The 22,728-nt window shown below is 44.5% G+C and overlaps 1 protein-coding gene across 3 annotated transcripts in view; it reads right to left on the reverse strand.

Moving 5' to 3' along the window:
- The window catches only part of FRMD4A (FERM domain containing 4A), a 380,055-nt gene that overhangs the window by 221,225 nt on the left and 136,102 nt on the right, over positions 1–22,728 (reverse strand). Inside the window, exon 1 of one of the 3 annotated variants that reach the window (XM_061467214.1) lies at positions 544–885. The exons of the other annotated variants lie outside the window; for them this stretch is intronic. Coding sequence (XP_061323198.1) covers positions 544–609 — 66 coding nt within the window. The 5' untranslated portion in view covers positions 610–885. Of the gene's footprint in view, positions 1–543; positions 886–22,728 lie in introns of those variants that run through there. 3 annotated transcript variants of the gene reach the window in all.

A 22,728-nucleotide genomic window follows, 5' to 3' on the forward strand; every position in this document is an offset into this window, starting at 1 on the left:
TTGATGATTTGAAGGAAGCAATTACAGATTAACACAGTGTTTGATATATCTAGGAGGAATAAACCTGATTTTATTGAAAACATGACTAGTTTTTTTTTTGTTCCTCTATCTCTTACAAAACTAACCCAGAAGTCAAAGCGGTAAAAGACTGTAATCTAACGAATGTCAAAGTCCTAAAGCCAAGGACTCTTGATGCTAAGCAATGCAGTTTAAATCTCTGTCAATGCACTTCTTTGACAAAGTTATTTCTCAAAATGACCAAATTTCTCCTCCTTTAAAATACTTCAAAATAATTATAGATGATACACAAAGCCAGTGTAGAATGTACGCTGCCCTGGAATCACACTGTTCCAGTTTTTCATATTACCACTTGCAGTAGATGCCTTAGCTATACTAGAACACATTGGTAGTGCTGGACACACAGTTTAACAGGAGATGTAAAGGAATTAAGTCAATGCAACACTTGGATACACCATTAAGTTTGTACTCTGCCTTGTAGATTATTAGCATCTCACTTTAAATAAGAAATTGTAGCTTACTTACGAACACATCCATTAGTAGGTGCTCCAGCGTCACTTCAATATCCTCTAATTTAGCTGCTAAAGTCATTGTGAAGTCAAATGTTAGCTCTGGACAGAGAAGAGCCCCCAATCCAAACCGTCTGTGGCCAAAGCTGGTTCTCAAACCGTAGCAAAGGAGCTTCTCACAGCTAAAGAAAACCCGAGGAATCAGAACTCAACATCTGAGTCCAGATGACGCCTGGACTCTGTGCTGGCTGTCAGTCCTGCTTGCGGGACTGAGGATCATTCCATGTGTGCAAGATGGGAGCAGACGCTGCACTGCGCGTGCTGCTTTCCTTTCAGAGCTCCCCAGTCAGAAACATGGAGTTACATCTGGGAAACCACAACAGAGGGAGGGAGAGACACACACAGAGGGAGAGAGAGGGAAGGAATGGAATAAACTGCCTTTGACTATGACTGATATTTATAGGACTACTTGTTTTTGACTCTAGTCCATTTCTCTGTTCATTTCTGACCTTTCACAAATGGCTCAACACACTGGAGTGTATTGTAAAACAGGGGCAGCAGGTCCCACAGAAGTTGGCTGTGACCAGTGCTGGGCCAATTCACACAAGCACACCATCAATAGCTCTTTGTCAGAGCATACCAGGCTCTGTACTGTAGCTAGTGATAGAGGAGAGCACAGACGTGTAAAAAACAAGGAAACAAAAGTTGTTTGGATACTAATTTTTTCCTAAGTATATTAATAGATTCCCTTACCCACTCCCCAAAGCACTGGACTACAGTGGTGACTGCTGAGGTTATGTACAAAGGGGAATAACCTCAAATAATCCTACAGGGTTTATCTCTGCAAACACCCTGCACTCCCTCTGAAATGTCTTCCCACCACTCAACCCCTTCAGCATCCCTGTACAGGATGCTAAGCACTTCTTGGGGCTAAACCCTTCCTTTTATTGCATTTATGGGAAGTTTAAAGCATGATCCTAAGTGCTTGCTGTTCCTCTGCACATCTGTTCCTACTTAAGTCAATGGAGAAAAGGTGACATTTTTTCTTGCATAGCACTATTTGTTTGTAGCTCTAACAGCACCACATGTAGTGGCAAGGTATTGATAGACCCGATCCAACTGAAGCTAAACCCAATGAGGATTCTTCAAAGAATTTGGTTAACGCTAGCTGGGAACCAAATAGAAAGGAAACTGAGGCACAAAAAGGAGAAATACTGAAAGTCATGGTATAAAGGGGTGCTGGTGAAGTCTGTTGCATCCTGGACAGTGCCAAGTTCACCAAAATGCCTTCCATGATGTCCACGTTATTCAGCCAAACTCGTTCTATTTATTTAATATGTACTCACACAGTTTGAAAACTGAGTGAAATCTTGCATGTGATGTATTCCAGGCAGTGGAAAAAAACACGAGGCTGCCCTAAAGGATTCAGAAACTGAAGACCAGTATTATTTATAAAGGTGTGAGATGGACAGAGTTGATGGAGCTTAGAGGGACTTCTAGTCATAAATTCCAACTAAACGTTCTCAGAGTTATAGCTGAAATCACATTTTTAGACACCTACCATCAGCATCCGAACAGGAGCTGCCTCTGATGGCCGAGTTTTACTAGACAACATGATAGACCATCTGGGACATGATATGATGGATAGGTTCAATAGCAAAGAAGGGCATGTAATTCATTTTCCGGATGGACCAACTCTCATTCATTCACGCAAGGCCCTGCATCAGATAATAAGTTAGCTGCTCCAGAAATACAACCAGCACAGGAAGCTTGTCTACTGCGGAGAAAGATTGTTCATCATCCACTTACTGGCCTTTCATTAAAGCTTTGAAAAAGTGTCTGCCTTCACTACCCTGAGTAGAGGGGTGTTCTAATGAGCGTGGATCAAACCCCGAGGAAACATATTTGGAGGTTATTACACTGAAGGTGGCCAAAACTCAAGGAACCATAATGCAGTGTTCTGGTGAGTGAGCTAGCATGCATTCTCACCACTGTAAGAGGCCATGTGGGTACCACTGCAGACAGGATTTCACATGCTCCGCTCTCTAGGAAGCATTTGCAGAAGACCTGCCTGCTGGTAAGTCTTCCTCTCCTGTGGTACACATGGCCTCTTATAGTGAGGCCAGAGATCAAAGATCCTAGGAAGCTACAGTTTCTACTAGAGCAGACTGGGTACAAGGATGCTTGACTGACCTTTTGCAGGTCTCCATCTCTGGTCCACAGCAAGCAGTGTTCAGGCTGTGACAGTATGAGCCAACAAAGGTCCATCAGGATTGAATCATGTGTTTGTCTGCTTCTAACTAACTGATACCACTGTCCAACCAGTCTGACCACAACAAGAACTTTACTGGAACCAAACATGTGATCCCTTGATCCCTCCCACCCCATTGACTGCACAAAGGCCATGTGTTAAGTACTGAAATATGAAATTAAAGATCCTTTTCTGCAGGATCCCTTTGTGTAATAACATGGGGCAACCACGTCACTTGTGTCCCTTGACAGTCCCAGTAGCTGCATTGTATTGACCATAGAAATAAACAACAGGAGACATCTTCCAGGGTCAGAATGCAGCGTCCATGTGACAGCCTTTTTGACTCCAACACAGGCTCATTTTTGTCTTTACAAAGATGAATTTCAAGATCATTTCAAAACTGGTGTCAGGCACAAGCAAACGGCTCAAGGGAACACATAAAGACTTCCCTGATGCCTGCTCAAGAAACACCTGGCACTAAAACCACCACGTGTGCCACCAGCGACAGCAAGGAGGATGAATGGGTTGATGGGTTCTCACTCAGGCTCAGCTTTACATGGCCTGGACTTCCATTATCACAACAATAAATGACAGATATAAGACATATACCAGCTCTTAGATTCTTGCAGTTGCAATATTCAGCGTAGCAATTTTCCCACTGATCAATATTAACTGTCTTCAGAAATAGTCAGAGTTTTGGGGAAAATACTGTTGATGTAAAAAGTCGCTTCGCTGAAATAAGCCCTGTGGAATTTTCCTAACTCTTAGACTGCAAGGTATTTTGTGTCATGGGGTATTTCTCTTTCAAATTTTCCTTCAAATTGCAATACAATTTCAGATTCAAAGCAAAGAACAATATGAAAAGTTCTAAAATACAGAAAATGTGCAGAAGATGAGAAAAAATTCTCTCCTTGTTCTAGTGATAACTGAAACAGTTGGTGTGGCTGTGGTACAAATATACTGATGGTAAAAAACAAAGGTGACCAGAGAGCAGAAAGTAATTTCACTCAACCCCTTGCAAAAAGTGGAAATTAGAGTCACAAAACCAGATCTAAGCAGAAGAACTTCTTCAATAAACCGAAGCTTGGGGAGCTCTGAATCTATCCCATTGGCATTCATGTAACTCTCACTTCAACTTACTTACCCCATATGACCTCTTTTATAGAAATAGCCTCTCAACTACAATAAACAAGAAACAGAATTTCACTGAGTTCCCCAGGGATTATTCCCAAAACCTCTGCACATGTATGCATGTATGCATGTGCATTATAAGTACACATGAACTCGAGACCACGTGTGATAATGCAAGTTCTGACTTATCTGATTCTTCAGTGCAGTAAGTCCACTTTATTAAATCATTACTTACATCTTTTCTGATTCCTGAGAATTTATTATTTTGGCCTTTGCAAGCATGAGACCTCTTCTATTTAAAGCAGAGCATCCATCTGACAACACACCAGGGTATTTGTGCAGAACAGGATGTTCTCCTACACCCACATTTTCCCCTCACTTCCTTCCTAGTTTTCTTCTACCATTTGGGAATAAGAGCCGAAGAGAGCTGAGGAATGGAGACTGTTGGAACATTTTTTTCCAAAATGAGATTTCAGCAAAACATGCTGTTTTTCAAAAGCTGAAATGTTACGTGGAAAAACACTAGGTCCCAGGATTGTTCTCTTAGGGGAGTTTCAGGGGTGAAGGTGACTGGAGATGGTAGGAAAAAGTCATCCTGGAAGGGCTAGCTTACAAAGACAGTGGTGTGAAAATAGAGCATAAAATTTAGTGAATAAAGCCAAAAGCTGACAAGAAAGGCTTAAAGAGCAGATCTAAGCCATGAGTCCCTTATGCTTTGTTTGGGCCAGCCCAGCTTGCAAAGATGGGAGCTGAGGAGTCTGGGGAGGAAAACAGGCAGATTATTCTTGTATGAGGCAAAATGCATGCTGGCCTCATGGAACCCACAAGAAAAGGGAGCCTGGCTCACCTCTACCGGTTTAGTCAAGGGGTCAAGTCTGCAGTAACTGTGGATTATAAACACGTATGACAAATATGTGTGAAAACTCATCTAGGACAGTGCCTTTGCCATGCCACAAACTCAGGAGGCAATGGCAACTCAGCTGCAGCAAGCTGGGCCATGTTTCTGCCTAACTAGTAGAGAAATTTTATGACCTTTTCTGCTTTAAATGATTGAAGTGAAGATTTAAATATGAGTCTTTTTGATGTCCTGCACAGGTTTTTCTATGCTATTTCTTTTTGAGAGCAAATAATAGATCTGCTGCAACAAAGTGTGAAGCTGTTCTCTTTGAGGAAGGTGAAGAGGGAGGTCCCATCTTCTTGGTAAACTCGGATCACAGGGAAACATCAGCCTCCAAAGCCCTCTTTCTACCTCCAGCTTTCCTTTCCCTACAAAAACCTGGATGCAGGAACTCACCAACCTGACACCTCCAGGTTGGACTGCAGTAATTCACTCAGTATGGGGCTAAGCGTGAAGCTTAGCAGGCTCCAGCTGGCTCAGAGCACAGCCATCTGCCTTCACCTTGGTTCATGATGCTGTAAGTCAACCCCATCCTGCAGTAGCTTTCAATGTCGGTTGAAGGCCTTGATGATAGCTTTCCAGTGAATTCAATAACCCTAATGCTTCATCAAACACCTATGGCCCAACCTCAAAGCTATGTTCCAGGTTGCAATGCAACAATTTCATCTGATTTATGACACAACAGGCATCTAGCTATGACACAGTATCTCCAGAGGAGTCCTGTAAACCTTGAATCTGTTCAATCAAGGCAATGAGGAGAAGGCTTTTTGTTTTTTTCCATGTGTATGGGTGAGAACATTCACTACTCAACCGAATCACAGACAACCTGGGAAAGGTGGCAAGCAGTGAGGAAGCACAGTTTGCAGGCGACACCATGGTATTCAGGGTAGTGAGAGCAAGGGCCTGCAGAAAGATGCAATGAAACTAAGTGAATGAGCAATAAATGAGCAAATTAAACTTAATACAGCCAAATGTGAGGTAATGTTCATGGAAGAAAAAATGTTCTGAACTTCACGTATAAAATTATGGTCTCTGGGCTCACTCAGGAATAAGATATTTGGATTATAATAGTTCTATGAAATACCAGTTCATTGCTCAGTAGTGGTGGAATAAGCCAATAAAATATTAATAATTACCATGGGTCAAGCCAAAGAGAATATTAATACACCACTGAAGCAAATCTGGGTTCACTTACATCTTGAATCCTCAATCCCTTTATCTCCAGGAAAGATAGAGAGACGATGGACGGGATTCAAGAAAAGGCAATAAAAGTGATTAAATGTAAGAAAAATGGCTCATATAAAGAAATGACTAACTAAGCAAAGTGGAGTCTTTTGTCTGGAAAAGAAAAAGAAAGATGCTTGAAGGAGAAATTAAGGAGATCTACAGAACAATAATAAGGGTTCATCAAATGAGGCCGTCAGGAGCCACACTCAGAATAAATCAAAGGAAGCAATTCAAGCAGAGCTGATAGTTGGCACTCCTTGCCAAAGGATGCAAGGATGCAAAAGTTTACCTGGGTTCAGAAGAAGACTGGAAAAATTACAGGGTTATAAATGCATAGAGGGATACTGGATGTCTAAAGGCCACATCCAACAGGGTGGTCTCCAGGCAGAAAACATGTGGAAGGTGGGAGAACATCCAGGGAAGTATCATGTGTGCTTTCCACTGTCCTCTCTGCATCACTCATACCCACTTCTGGAGATGGGACATTGCAAGAGCCTTTGCTCTGATGTGGTACAGTCGCCCTTAAATTTCAGTCCCATATGAGAAGCTGCCCCAAATTTATAATGAATTTCCCCAAATGTCCGAGCCAATTCCAGACTCTGCAATACAAAATTTTCCATGAATTGCTTGACCCCCCAAAAGACATATTCATCAGAGACTCTGTGAAGTCACCAGACCTTGAGGTACTACTGCTAGACTTGCATGGAAGGTATGTGCATGCCGAAGCCATGGAAGTGGTGTGACACTGGTTGCTGATCAATGGCCTCATCAAGATGTAGCTCCAATCTACTGAACAGGAGGTACTTGTTTCTCCCACAGCAGATATGTTTTCTTTTAATTTTACTTATTTTTATAAGAGGGATTTAGGTGTGTTTATTTCCTTTTATTTATAAGTCTTGCCTTTGTCCCAGAGTGATGACACCCTATGGAGGCGCATGTACTTTGACCTGTAGATACATTGCTGCTGGCAAAGCTGATGTGTGAGCCCATCTGCAGAGAAAGGGGCTGAGCATAGCTTTCCTTTCAGAGCAGCTCCTTCCAGAGCAGCTCCCCCTCAACGGCATAGGCCAAGCCTGCAGGTACACAGTGCGCTGCCAGGCAAGGCTACAGCACATCTGAGGGCTGCTCACCAGGACAGGCGAGGTCCCATGTGTCTGTCCACCCCCAGGCTGGCAATGGGACGGAGAAGTCATTGCTTGCAGCTGACAGGCTTGCCAGGCTGGGGCAGATGAAGAATGAGTGTGGGAGTCCCATTCCTGACCTCTTGCCTGCAGTGGGTTTGACATAGCTCCATAGTGGAGGAAAAATTCCTCTTCCACACGACAACAAGATAAACGTTTTTATAAGGAAGTCCCCAGATGGGAAGCACCAGCAGCCCTGAGGTGTTTTAGAGACAGGAGTCACACTGCCCTGGCAGGTTTAGCATCCAGGCTCACCCCAGCCTTTTCACAGCCTTTAACAGGGATGTTTCTGTTTGTTTTATGAAGCGAGCTTAGCAAAATAGAATCATCCTGCCTTTGAAGAGTCCCAGGTGTTGTAGAGAACTCAGCTTTCAAGTTTAAAACTCATGGCTATCACTTCTATTTTATTGTCACTATATTCAACCAACATCCCATCTTCTTGGGCACAGCTGCCGCTGTCTGACTTTTGTTCACTGCCCCCACTGCATTACTCTCTCCTCATAGGTGGTCCCTTTTTCCTTGATGGCCTCACACAGCTCTCTGTAACCAAGACATTGTTTTATTTTCATAATTTAACTGAGAGTCCTGAAAGCCATCCTTTGGCTAGAAGACATCTGTCTCCTGTTCTTTTCACATACACTCTCCTTTAAAGGCCACTATGGAAAAGGGAGGGGAAACCTCAAGTTTTCTCTCTTCCAGACTTCCCCCCAGGGCCAAACAAGCCACCCACATTTCGTCTTTGGCACAGGCAAGCTGAGTGGGTGATGCTCAAATGGGTCTTGTCTGTTTCAGCTGGAGAAGGAGGGCAGTGATCATGGTGAACATGGAGGAATCAAGAGTCCCCCAGCCTGGTTAGTCTCTGTGTACCCAAACCTGCCTCTCATGGCAGCAATCTCTGCAACACAATTCACCTACCCCAATCACAGCAATAGAAGCACACTTCTAATACTATCAAGAAACCCTCCCCTTTTCTGATCCTATTTGCCACAATTCAATGTTCCACCGGCTTCTCCCTTTGCTTTCCTAAAGCATGGATCTCCTATATCTCAAGGTGACCTCTTAGGCAAGGCTTCTGCAGTGATATTTCATTGGGAGGCTGTAGTGCTGCTCACACTCTCAGAGAAGCCCAGATGCCACTGAACCACACGAGCTTATTATTTAGCATCTGGGAGGGATCCCTCTTCAGCTTCTATCCTTGATGTAGGAAATCAGCTGCAGCAAATGACTAAAAATAGACTGAGCTTGCCCAAGACTGCATCTATAATGGATCAATTGCTTTTTATACATTTTTTTGGCTCGCTACAGTGCTGCTTTGTCATGTCACTTTCACTTGTTTGGGCGGGATCTTGAAATAATAGGCACATTCAGGGAATATAAATATAGCTATTTGTTGCCTTAAAATGGGTCTGCAGACAAATCACAGTCCCAGCTTCAGGTATTAGGAAGTTAAATCTTCCTCCTCAGACCTCTCTCTTTTGGACCTGTACCAAACTTTGGGCTTTGCAGCTTGAGGGCTGCTTTATCTTAAGCTATAGGCAAAAGCTCTTCTGCACAAAATTCAGACCCTCATAGATGTTGATTTAAGCAGCTCTTGATGCTAGTCAGGATTTGATTCTAATCAGAAATAGCGTGGAGTTAACATTGAAAAGCTGCAGCACAGTGAAATAAAAATAAATGCACTCCATTGTGTAGCTTAACGGGGTGCTAATTTCTTGGGAGCACATAAATAGGAGGCACAGAACACATCTGTTTGCTGGCATTGGGTCGGGAAAGAGCAGGGGAAATTTGGAGCTCTGTCACAGGGACAGGCTGAACTTTGTTCCCATGTCTTGCAGTACTGCACAAAGTCTTCTCTGTAGAATAGCCAGTTAATTAAAAATGATATTTATGGTCCTCTGGTGATGCATGACTGTAATTCTTCTATTAGTATTTCTACAAAGTCTGGCAGAGCAAGAGGGTTGGAGCCCCAGCAATGCAAACAGCAGTCCTCATCCTCTGTGCTACCCATGTGGCTGGAGTCCATACAAGAGGGGCTTTGGGCAGCCAAGCCCCTCTCTATCACACCGTATTTACCAAAGGATTTTATTGCCCAGGTCTTCCACAGTGAACATGGGACACCCCCTGCTACACTTTTAGATTCCCAGGTATTTTGCAAGCAGAAGTGAATTAATCTGCCTGATGTGGTTGGTATGATGCTCTCAGCCCATGTTATCACTTCCTCACACTGAGACACATGGCGGCACAGGGGAATCCAATGCAGCTTAAAGTACCGACACCATATCCTGTGCTTGACCCACCAGACTTCACATCCCATTGCCTCCTTCCTCCTCTAGCTCGCATCCAGCACAGCTTACAGGAATTATCCTCAGGCACTGACAGGGTATTTACTTGCAGTAAGGCTAGGCATTTAGAAACATCTGCAGTGTTTCCTGCTATGTGATGCATGGGGTCTTGGATATCAGATGACTTGAGAAGAAGCAATGTCCTGAAACTTTAAAATATGCACATGACAAAACATAGAGGTGATGGGAGGTGGAAAGGAGCAGGGAGATTTCCAGTCATTTTAACCCCCTTGTTTACGCAACTGCTCTGCACATGGTCAGAAAGAGGCAGAGATTTCCCCAGAGGCATATACAAGCAGGAAGACAGCAGATGGGGATCAGGGAGGACATTTTTCCAACCTGACCACTCTCAGCAGCCCCTGTGGGCTCCCACTTGCTGTTTTAGCCTGAATTTTAAGACACATAATGCAGTGAAGCAAGCTCTCATTTAACCTGGCCAGAGGATGTCCCAGAGCTCTCCACCTTTCAGGGAAGAGGTCCTCACTTCCCCATCCCACTCTAGCCCCCTCCCTCCTCCATCTCCAAAAGATTTCAGTTTTGGGAAACTCCTACAGAAGTCCATAATTAAACTCTACCCCATCACTGCCCCATCCCACTCCTCCACATCTCACATCACCCACCTCCACCCCGGTGCCAGCAGCTCACCTTTGGCAGGGATGTGCAGACCCTGAACTCGGCAGGTACCCGTGAGGGTCTGCAGAGCCGTGGGAGCTTGCGCCTCATCCTCCTGTACTTCTTCATATCCTTAATTTGTGTTAAAGATAAAGATAAAGCTCCTCTTATGGTACGTATCCAGTTGCCAGCAGCATCTATTAATAGCTGTTAGTTTGTCCTAATAGCTGGACACTGCAAGTACGCTGAAGTGATTTGTTATAAGCGTGTTAAACGCAAGTTTACAGTTGTTGAATGTTTCGCTAATACATAAAGACTCTATCTTGATACCACTGAAAATAAGACTAAAAACCTCTAACATTTTATTAGCAAGCCCTTACCTCTATTCCTTTTTGTGCACTGCTAGTCAGTCTGCTCATGGAAAAAAAAGAGATGATGAAAGCTAGAGAAACTCCTTGACACACTCTTTTTGGCTTTGTGTATTTCACTTTGAATTAGGATGCCAAACCAGGAGAACGACGCTGCAGACTTCTGAGGCATTAAAAAAACATGAATCAGTGCTCAGCATGACTTGATTTGCTAAAAAAAAAGGCTTCAAACTTAGGAACTCAAAAGAAGAAAATACTGTTCAGGCTCTTTCTCATTGTCTCCTGGTTTTGTCGTGCTTCCCTGTGCTTTAATGCTCTTCCCCAGGATGGTGAAAGGTAAAAAATCTGGTTTTCTGACCGAGTTTGGCATTGGCAGGTAATCACTTGGTTGGAGGATTCAAGGCTTTAGGAAGGGTTCAGGGAATGTGAGACTCCCAGAGGGATGTGCCATTCTCCATGACCTGGCATATGGTCCCCTTGGATTCACTGTGCCCCCTACAGGGAGGTATCTTGGCTAACACAAGCCTCACCCGGCTCTCCATGGTTAAAGATGACCAACAAGCACTCTCAGAAAGAGGTCATTCATGCTGTGGGCCTTCAGCCTTTCCCTCCACTGACTCCTGGGGGGAGCCTTGGCAGTTCAGTGGGATGAATCCCCCTCCTCAAAGCCTGGCAAGGGCTAGCAGCAGATGGGAAGGACCACCTTGGCTGGCTCAGCTACTTCACAGTCCTGCTCCTGCAAGTAGTCCTAGGAATGATGTTTAGTTTAGGAAGAGCCAGAGGAATATCTTCCCATGGCCCCATCATCACAAACCCCACAAACACTCTGTTGCACGTAAGACTGGAAGCCATGGCAGAAGGCATCGAAGTATTGTCAATACTCCTACACAACCATAAGATGCAGTAGCTGAATTTCCTGGATGGTTCTAGGGAGCAGACTGGAAGGCACAGCAGGTAAAGGCACAACACCCCTGACAATATGATCTGGGGAAATGACTTTCTGATCCCATGTCTGGAGTGTGGCTTACCTCTGAAGGTGTTGGATCACACAATTCAGGCACCAGGGAGAGTGTCTGTGCCAGTGCCAGTGCCAGTGCAGCCGATCTTGCATCCTCTTCCTACACAACTCAATCCCCAAGGTGGACTGACCCCCATGAACAAATGACTGATCAAAGAGAAACGCATTCCTCTCTCCTTGTCCCAGAAACTGAAGCCTGGCTTATCATGACATAAAAATAGCTCGAACAAGCAGCAGTCTCCTCTATCATGGCGTTTGGCTGAAATGATCAGCAGAGATTCCTCCCCATGCTGCAGTGATGGAATAGAGATGACAAATCTGTCACTGATTATGCTCCATTACATCCTTACAAGATTTCTTGTGCTCCCTGCAGAGTAGATGTTCTTGCTTGGGTTTTTAAAGGATTTTAGGTAAAACAGACAGCCAACATCTCTGGCACCAGCCAACTGGTGTTCTGGGGTTTAATTCTTTCCCAGCTCTGCCCTGGGGATGTACAAAGGCATTGGAGATGCAGAAATGGCTACTTTTCTGAGTCATAAGGGCATTTATTAGGAAAATATCTGTGAAAAGCCCATGCTGTATCCTCTTTACACTCTTTAGCAGGAACCTTGCTCAAAATCAGCCTCTAGTATGTAGAATGGCGGGACCCAAACCCTATGGATCGGTGGATGCCTGTGAAAGTGGCATTGGGAGAGAACAGGGCTGAATCCAGAGATACCAATTCAGTCTTAGCAAATCATAGGGACTGCAGTGGCATGGATGGACTTGCTCAAGTAACCAATTCCCACTCCTGAAGAGCATCTGTTAAGCAGAACTCTCTGAATATGGTCCACAGTCAGTGCTGGAAAGCAAAGAGTTGCAGAGAAGAGCCTATACTCGGTGAGTTCAACAGGGGACAAAGGGAAAGTGCTTGCAGGAGATAAAGCTAATGGTCGCTCCGGGGAGTGACAGATTTTGCTGTCACGGGTTGCTCTGACAGATCCATCAAGAGGCACTTAGCTATAAACCCCCAAGATCTCTGCAAGGGAATCCTTGCCCTGCTTCTGTGTTTATGTTGCTCTGAACTGCCTAGTTAATGCAAGAGCGAAAAATGGCAAAGTAATGGGCCTCTTTAGAAAGGTTTTAGGCACTTAGAGGAAAGCAGGAAGCCAAGGCCTGTGTAATTGAATTGCTAATCTCTTATCAGATCTGGCAGGCTACTTACACTTGTTAAAAACAGGTTTAAGCCCACAGCAATTTTTGTTTCTACTCTAGGTACAAGCCAGGATCCTTGATTCCTTCAGCCCTGAAATGCTTGTAATAGTGGCGTGCCCTTCTTTAAAGAGCTGCACTCTGGCAAAGCCCAGACAGCATCAACATGGTCCTCTTCCTCCTTAAAATAAAGTTATTAATGGGTGAATGTGTTTATGCTCCCTGCTAGGGCACAGTCTCTCTTGAGGCTCCTCTCTTGGTGATGTTCACTCACATCACCTTTGTCTTTCCTCTTTCAAGTCTAAGCCACTTGCATCAGGGACCCCAAAGAGCTCAGCAGACTGGTGTGAGGTGTCACACAAACACCTGCAGAAGGGTTTTGTTGCTGTCTCTGTGCCTCTGCACACTTTGCATACCCTAAAATAAGTACCAATTGTCCTGCTGGCTAACCTGATGAAATGGAGTTCCATGAGGCACTGACCAGTTTTGCAGCTGAAATACATTCCCTGCTGATACATCACTCTTCCTATAACAATCACATCTAAAGCTTGCAGACTACTCTTGCTTTGCTGAGGAAAACAGACAGATGTAGAAGGATGAGATGGGATTTGGGTTAATCCATCACCCTAAGAAAAGTGACCAGAACAAAATTAAAAGATCCCCATTCATTTCAGCATCCTGGTCTCATACTGTGGTGTTTATATTCCCCTACATGATTCCCTCACCTGCTTGGAAGTCAGGAGGGAGAAGGTGTCCCAAGGAACATTGTTTGCTCGGAGACATGCTTCCCTCCTTAGGTGAAAGAAAGGGGCAGTGCCAGGCTGGAAATCAAGCTGCTCATCACTGTTGATGGGAGAGGTCCCAAACAGTTACATGCAGCCATGTCTCCATTGATACTGATGGGTTTGTCAGGGTAAAGTGCCCTCATCAAAGGGCTCCTAGAGCCAGAGGGGAAGACTAGTGGGATGGGGTGGTAAGAGATTTCTGAAGATTAAAAACCATACAGTACAGAGATGTTACACGCACTAAAAAGCAAGAGGAAAACATTCAAAGCAGCAGCTTAATGGGTGGGACCACAATCCTGGAGATCTCTGCTGCTCTGGGATTGCATGGCAAAAGCCTTCAATGCCACCTGAGCAATCAGATGAAGTGCCTGAAATCCCACTTCTGCAGAGGATGTTTGCAGCTGTGGTGAAACTGCTCAGCCTTTCTGGAAGGTGCGTGAGGTACATGAGACCCACCAAGGACAGATCTGGGATGGGTTTCACCAGCACATCTACTGAACTGGCCTTGGATGTGGCTGGTGGGAGACACTAGGGAGAATTAAACACTTAGGAAGGAAAATCTCTGGTTTGTCCTTAGGAACATCATTCCGATGTCTACAGACATTAAAATATATAGTTTGCTTCATTTCAAAAGGGTGTTTTAGAGTGCCCTGACCCAAGCACCAAGGACATAAAAGTTTTATTCATATCGGTACAGCAGTCACCAGTCATTGGCTAAACCAGCATTAAACATTTTGGCATCTCAAGAAGGGGGATGCACTGCAAGTGTTGAAGTTATTGTGGCTTAACAAATTACTAATCATCAGCTTGAAGATATTTGCATGCTTCCAGCACATTATAACAGAAAACATTATTACTTTTAATTAATAGTAATAACTTCCTGATCTGTGATAATTCAGTCACTTGCAAGCATCCCTGTGTACCCCTTAGTTTATGTGATCACTCTCACTGGGTTGAGGGAATAGGGAGACATTCACATACAAAGAGAATTCCCTTTTGTAGATCTATGATGATAACCCAATCACCTAGAAAGGTATCTTTATGATGTTCTTAAATACACATATTGCACAGAGAGAAGATTAATAGTTTTAGGATGAACAGGCCAATTTTGACAAACTTGCAATGGTTTCTATGACTAGCAAAAGACTTTGTTTGTCAGAAGAGGAGAGAAATCTGTGCTCCAGCGCTCAAGCAGGTAGAGTGCAGGAGGAGAGCAGTGGCAATCAAGTAGGGCTCTCCCACTTCTCTAGGACCTCCTTTGTCACTCATTTCTTTAACGCAACCCATTGCTTGCTCTTGTTCTGTCTCCCTTTTTTAGCTGTTGTCTCCTAAAGTTAGGAAAGTCTTATTTTTAGTTATTGTTTTTTCTTCTAGTGTGAAAGACTACTTTGAAAAATGAAAAGGGATGGGAAAAGGCAGCTTGCAGGATTGCTGAAGAAAGCCTTTCTCACCCAATTTTAGACATCCAGCTTCTGAGAACACCTGAGCACAGGGAAGTGAACGAGAAGCACACCCAAACTGTGGATGTGATTTCCAACCTTGAGTTATTTTGACTCTGTCGTGTATATCTGGACTGATCATTGTAAATCCTGAGAAACTACATTTCCTAAGGGCCTCTTTGGGAGCTCTGACCACTAAGCACATTGTGGACTGCAGTCTGAATGCACCAGGGTAGCTTCTGCTCTACGTGGCTTCTAAGAAAAGAAACAAGATCTGTGGCTTCTCCTAAAAGGTTTTGCAGATTTGTGAGTCCCAGAGAAGCAGCTTTTCTGTCTTCACAAATGCATGTCCTGAAGACAGTATATTTGAACTGGCTTATTACTTTCTTGCCTCATGCATTTTCTCCACAGTGCAAGGTGAATACAACTCTTTCCATCCTCTTCTCTGCTCAGTCCTGCCACTAGGTACAGCCCAGTGCCTGCTGTGTGCCACCTCAAAGGTGCTTTAGTACTGGGCAATGGGAATGTATGCTCATTGAGTGATGCAGCAACCCATGTTAAGCTTTAACCATAGGCTCCCTATATAGGCAGGAAACAGTGTCTTACGTAAATAGGTAAGCAGTGCTCAGTCTAGGAAAAAGGGCACAGGGAAGATACAATCAAAGTGTATAAAATCATGAAGGACACAGAGATGGTTGAATACAGGAGGATTAGAGTATGGAACTCTGTCTAGGGACAGGTGAGCAGTCAACAGAGAGTTTGTGGGTCAGGGTTAAAGGGAATATAGCTATGGGAGACATTACTGTGGGGATCTGTTACAGACCACCTGATCAAGGAGAACCTGCAGATGAAGCACTCCATAGACAGATAGGAAAAGCCTCATGCTCGCAGGCCCTTGTTCTCATGGGTGACTTCAACCACCCTGACATCTGTTGGAAGGACGGTACGGCCCGGTACAAGCAATCCAGGAGGCTCCTCGACTGTGTGGAAGACAACTTCCTTCTGCAAGTAATAGAGGAGCCGACAAGGAGAGGTGCCATGCTTGACCTCGTGCTCACCAACAGGGAAGGGCTCGTTGGAAATGTGACGCTCCAGGGCAGCCTTGAATGCAGCGATCACGAGATGGTCGAATTTGAGATCCTCAGGACAGTGAGAAGAGCGTGCAGCAAGCTCACTGCCCTGGACTTCAAAAGAGCAGACTTTGGCCTCTTCAGGAACCTGCTTAGGAAGGTTCCATGGGATACAGCCCTAGAGGGCAGGGGACCCAAGACTGTTGGTTGATATTCAAGGATCACCTGCTACAAGCTCAGGAGTGTTGTGTCCCAACTAGAAGGAAGTGCAGCAGGAGGGCCATGAGACCTCCTTGGATGGATAAGGAGCTGCTGAGGAAAATTCAAATGAAAAAAGAGGCTTATAATAAGTGGAAGCAAGGACAGGTGGCCTGGGAAGAGTACAGGGATGTTGTCTGGGAAGCTAGGGACCAGGTTAGGAAAGCTAAGGCCCAGTTAGAATTAAACTTAGTTATAGGTATTAAAGAAAACAGGAAGGGATTCTACAGGTACATAGCAAATAAAAAACAGACTAGGGAGAACGTAGGCCCCCTCAGGAAGCTCTCGGGAGAACTGGCTACATGGGATTTGGAGAAGGCTGAGGTTCTGAATGACTTCTTTGCCTCAGTCTTCACTGGCAAAAGCTCTGACCACACCACCCAAGTCTTGGAAGGCAGACGCAGGGACTGTGAGAATGAAGACCTTGGGCCCACTGTAGGAGAGGATCTGGTTCGAGACCATCTTAAAAATCTGATTGTGCACAAGTCCATGGGTCCTGATGAGATCCATCCGCGGGTCCTGAAGGAGCTGGCAAATGAAGTTGCGAAGCCGCTGTCCATCATGTTTGAGAAATCATGGCAGTCAGGTGAAGTTCCCAATGACTGGAAAAAGGGAAATATAACCCCCATTTTCAAGAAGGAGAAAATGGATGACCTGGGGAACTACAGACCAGTCAGTCTCACCTCTGTGCCTCGCAAAATCTTGGAGCAGATTCTCCTGGATGGCATGCTAAGGCACATGAAAATCAACAAGGTGCTTGGTGACAGCCAGCATGGCTTCACTAAGGGGAAATCCTGCCTGACCAATTTGGTGGCCTTCTATGATGGGGCTACAGAACTGATGGACAGGGGTAGAGCAGTTGATGTCATCTACCTGGACTTGTGTAAAGCGTTCGACACTGTCCCACATGACATCCTTGTCTCTAAATTGGAGAGACATCAATTTGATGGATGGAGCACTCGGTGGATAAAGAACTGGCTGGATGGCTGCATGCAAAGAGTTGTGGTCAATGGCTCAGTGTCCAGCTGGAGACCAGTAACGAGTGGTGTCCCTCAGGGATCGGTGTTGGGACCGGTCTTGTTCAACATCTTTGTCGCTGACATGGACAGTGGGATTGAGTGCGCCCTCAGCAAGTTTGCCGATGACACCAAGCTGTGTGGTTCGGTTGATACGCTGGAGGGAAGGAATGGCATCCAGAGGGACCCTGACACACTTGTGAGGTGGGCTGATGCCAACCTCATGAAGTTTAACCATGCCAAGTGCAAGGTCCTACACCTGGGTCAGAGCAATCCCAAGCACAGCTACAGGTTGGGCAGAGAAGAGATTCAGAGCAGCCCTGCGGAGAAGGACTTGGGGGTGTTGATCGATGAGAAACTGAACATGAGCCAGCCTCAGTGTGTGCTTGCAGCCCAGAAAGCCAACCGTATCCTGGGCTGCATCAAAAGGAGTGTGACCAGCAGGTTGAAGGAGGTGATCCTGCCCCTCTGCTTTGCTCTCATAAGAACTCACTTGGAGTATTGTGTGCAGTTCTGGTGTCCTCAACATAAAAAGGACATGGAACTGTTGGAACAAGTCCAGAGAAGGGCCATGAGGATGATCAGGGGACTGGAGCACCTCTCATATGAAGACAGGCTGAGGAAGTTTGCGCTGTTCAGCTTGGAGAAGAGAAGGCTGTGTGGAGACCTCATAGCAGCCTTCCAGTATCTGAAGGGGGCCTATAGAGATGCTGGGGAGGGGCTCTTCATTAGGGACTGTAGTGATAGGACAAGGGGTAACGGGTTCAAACTTAAACAGGGGAAGTTTAGGTTGGATATAAGAAGGAAATTCTTTCCTGTTAGGGTGGTGAAGCACTGGAATGAGCTGCCCAGGGAGGTTGTGAATGCTCCATCCCTAGCAGTGTTCAAGACCAGGTTGGATGAGGCCTTGGGTGGTATGATTTAGCATGATGTGTCCCTGCCCATGGCAGGGGAATTGGAACTTGATGATCTTGAGGTCCTTTCCAACCCTAACTATTCTATGATTCTATGATTTATTCTTGTTTTAAAAATTATTTGATTCTATAACTCCAGGACTATGCAGTGACATGATGAGGCTGCAGATTTAGAATGAGCAAAAGCTCTTATTTGAATAGGTAATCGTAAAAATAGGGGAAGTATCATGAGCAGATGCATGGGAGGCCAACAGCATAAGTAGGTTGGAAATATAATTAGAGAAATCCACATAGGAAAAGTTCATAAAGGGTTGTTAAACATGATGAAGTCAGGAAGTGGCTGAACTAGCGATGTCTGGGCAGTGGGAGGATGTACTGAGGAAGCATCACTCCTGACTTGCCTTGTTTCATGCTTCTCCTCAGTGTTTGTGGCTGGCTGCTGCTGGAGGCTGGGTTTTGGGGCAGAAGAACCTCAGTTTGACCTAGCAGAGCTGTGATGTTATGTCACAGGTCACATTATCTCAGAGTCCTCCTGAGCATGATTCAGAGCAGGAGTTTGATGCAGCTTTGCCTTCCCTCCCACACCCTGCACGGACTGCAGAGCAATGTGGGGACATCATAGTGTATTTAAGCAAGTGTGTTAGACACCTGAAGTTGGTTAGTTTAAATCTTTCCTTTTCTGAATATGATTTGCAAAAAAGCAATAGCAAGTTAAGTGTCTAAGCTCCACCACTTTTAGTTGGACTTACTACACTTACTCTGCTTATACATCTTTAATAATCTCTCTAGGCACCACCACAAAGCATCTATGAAAATCAGGCCTAGATTGATTTCTTCCCTTTTATCTTCTGATGCTCAGATAATACTTGCAAAATGCCTTGTGACCCATAGGTAGAAGCTATGGTTTCTCCACACTTTGCAACCGTTATTAATGAAGCTTTTAAAAAATTAGATTGCTTGGAAAAGGCATATTTTGTCTGTTTGCAAGAATTATGTCAACAAGTTTTCTTCCTACATATTATAGACAGCGAATGCATTCAATGCAGCAAAACCCAATGATGTCTCCATCAATCTCTGACTTTTAAAGCTGCTTCTTACACCACTTATCTTTCCCACCTCATAGGAGCAAGGTGAGAAAAGAGGAGCTTTCAAGCTTGGCTGGGCAGATTGCATGTAGCCATGGCAGGCTCCAAACAGAACCACAAGCGCTAGAAACATAAATCAGGTCTGTAACGTGAGGCTGCTGGAGGAGAACTCTATTTTATGTACTTGACCTGTATCCAGGGTTCATTTCAACATGACTCTGGTGTAACTCGCTTTATCAGCTGTAAAGACAAGCTCAGCAGCTGTACATTATGTTCACACTCCAAAATCACTGGAAAAAGCAAAGCCCCAGAGCAGACCTGTGGGAACAGACCAAGGAAGTCCCTTCTAAATCATTTGTTTTCCCTGCTATAAAGCTGAAAGAATTTACCTGAGATGGACCCAAAATAACATAAATTCATTCAATTTGGGGATATGATTTTTAAAATAAATATCAAGCTCAATTCTAAGATGAAGAGTTTTATTAAGTAAATAATTTCAATGTTTCATGTTGGAATGTTAGAACAGAGCTTTTCTGGTTTGTCAGGAAAAATAATGTCCCTCTTTTGGTAGCAGAAAGCATTAGCTGCATTCAGCCTGAGCCTGTGGATAGTTTCAGTCAGCCTGAAACTGCGTTTATTAGCAAATAAACTATTCATCTGAAAAATGTTCTCTTGTTCTACCCCAAATATTCTTCCCATTGCTTAAAATATCCTATTTGTAGACAAAGCTATTGTTAACCATAGATTTAAGGTATTGTGGTTCATTGTCTGGTACAATATCTCCTTGGGAAAGCAAACCAATTATGCTCTTCTCTTTTGGAGCCTCGGTGCCTGTTTGTGCAGTTATTACATCTCAGAAGGGACTACAGACTTACAACCTTTGAAAGATAGGACTGCACTTGCTATAAACAAATACCCAAGTTTCACTACCTTTGAGGTATAAATGGTCACAACACAACTTAGGAAGGCAGGAACAGCTGAAATCAGTGGAATATCCTGTATCTAGGTCTCCTGTACCAAAAGTAAGCACCAAAGTAAAAGCATTGGTCCTAACTAACAAACATTTCATTATAGAGCCAAAAAAAAGGCGAGAAAAAGATAAATGGAAAAAAAACCCTTAAATCTGCTGCTTGTAACACTGATGGTTTTCATTATTTTGATGATCTTCTAAAAGCCTGGTTGCTTGCTTTGGCATTTGAAGTTTTCTGTCTTTGTGAAATGCGTACAGATTGGATAAAATGAACCATACCTGCCTTTCCAAGGTGTCCTAGCCTTCTGTTGCAGGAGGCAAGAAATCTGTGCAATGTGTGGCTTTTGGGATAGGGTGGAGGAAGCAGGGCTCGCTGGAGATGCACTTTTTACTGTGACGATGGCCGAGCACTGGCACAGGTTGACCAGAGAAGTTATGGAGTCTCCATCCTTTGGGATATTCACAACCCAGCTGGACATGGCCCTAAGCAATCTGCTGTATGTAGGCGACCATGCCTTAAGCAGGTGGTTGGATGAGATGACCTCCAGAGGTCTCTTCCAGCCTTCTGGTATGAGCACATACCTTGAGCATGAGCATGGTTCTTTCTGTCAGCGCACTCTGTGACCACACTACCTCCAGGACAGTTACTGGGCAGTGTGTGCAGGTCCCTTATTAACACATGCCTACTCATAACCTGCACTTACCCTCACAGGGTCCACAGCTTTCATTTCACAGACAACAGGCTAAATCCATCCACTCATTTAATATTTATTTTATCAAGCAGACGAAAACGTGCTTGTCACTTTTACTGAATCACTGCTTTTGTTTTGCCTAGCTAGGCAGGTGGACCAGGTTCCCAACTGCCTCATGCCCCTGGGTGACCAAAGTCAGCCTTCTTACCAGCATCTGTTGGCTGCTACTAACTCAGATAGGATAAAGCCTGATGACCTAAACAGCAGAAACCTCTCATTTTCTTACCAGTCTGCTGTCAGTTTTGTTTTGGGTTTTTATTGCTGCATATAGTCTTTGCTTTCTTTTAAAATGCAGCATGATTTAGTTTTAGGTAGTCCTGAGAGGAGCAGGGAGTTGGACTCGATGATCCTCATGGCTCCCTTCCAACTTGAGATATTCTATTCTACCTCATGGCTATTTTTCAGCCATCAGCTCAGGAATGGGGTTAAAGAGGCAGACAAGAGCACAGATTTGTAAATATTACATTTGCATATAAATTATTTGGTTAGCTGTGATGGGAAAAGGTTGTTGGTCAGTTGGACTTCCTGGCTCTGGGACTAGCAGGTGGCTTTTTGGGAGTTACCACTGTTTATCATCCACACATAATTTATGGAGCTCATCTTTTTCCAGCTCTCTGAGATCCACAAGACACAACCTGTGGCTCTGAAGCTATGTGAGGTTTGTAGTGTGCTAAGGAAGGCTAGTGGTTTGGTTCCATCCGAGAACATCGTTCATGTCCCAGCACATCCGCAACATGCTTGCTAGTAAGTGAAGAGCCTTCAGAACATGATTTGCTGAAAGAAAATTGTCACTGAAAACATCCAAACCCTCCTCAAATAAGACGTGCTGCAGAGACCCCACAAACAGACAGAAACCAGCAAAGGTGGCCTATGTTTAGGCAGGAGACTGGACAGGAGGCTGTGGATGGTCCCAGCTGATCTGTAGCTGGGTTAACTGCACCAGACTGGAGTGATGGGGTAGCACACACAGACAGGGTGCAGCTATAGCCAGGCTTAAGAGCATGAGGTGGCACTACTTGCAAAGGCATTTCCCTCCACACTGGTGGTTTAACAATGCCATGGCCTTGTGTTGGTCAGGTGCAGGAGCGATACACAGAATGATCTTTGAAGTGCCACAGCAGCTGCAACAGCTCCCTGCTAAATTAAAGAAAAATGCTTAAAGCTCCTGTGTGCTGCTCACACAGCAGTGCATTTTACAGAGCTCAAAATCCCCGCACTGATTTCATGTATTCATTTAAAAGCCTTAGGGGGGCCACAAGCCATAGTTTATCAGCGGCAACACAAAGAAACTCTTCTTTGGGAGCAGAGTTTTCTTTACTACACGACGGAGACGAAGCCAATACACCACTCATTTGAGCTATTTCCCTACTGAGAACCAGGATTACTTTGCAGCAGTTTCCTAAATGCTCAGCCTTAAGGTAGCCTGAGTTCAAGTATTCAACAACTTAAAGCAATACAATAGACTCAGAGCTGCCTCCTTCCCAGCCGAGATGGCATTCATTTGTACACGCCGTTGAGCTCGTATCCTAAGAGTATTCCCACTTTATTTCCCCTTTTTTTTTTTGATGGGAATAGCAAGAAGGATAATTAAAGCCTCTGAGCTGTTGCTGTTGTTGATTATTCCTTCCATATAATGTAAGCAGTGTTATCTCATGTCTGAACTCAGGAGCTCTGGTTCCTTATAAAGACCTGC

The sequence above is a fragment of the Pezoporus flaviventris genome, unplaced genomic scaffold (assembly GCF_033815535.1).
Source record: "Pezoporus flaviventris isolate CSIRO_AGI_PZ_B2104156 unplaced genomic scaffold, CSIRO_AGI_Pfla_v1 ptg000045l, whole genome shotgun sequence".
NCBI classification, from domain to species: Eukaryota; Metazoa; Chordata; class Aves; order Psittaciformes; family Psittacidae; genus Pezoporus; species Pezoporus flaviventris.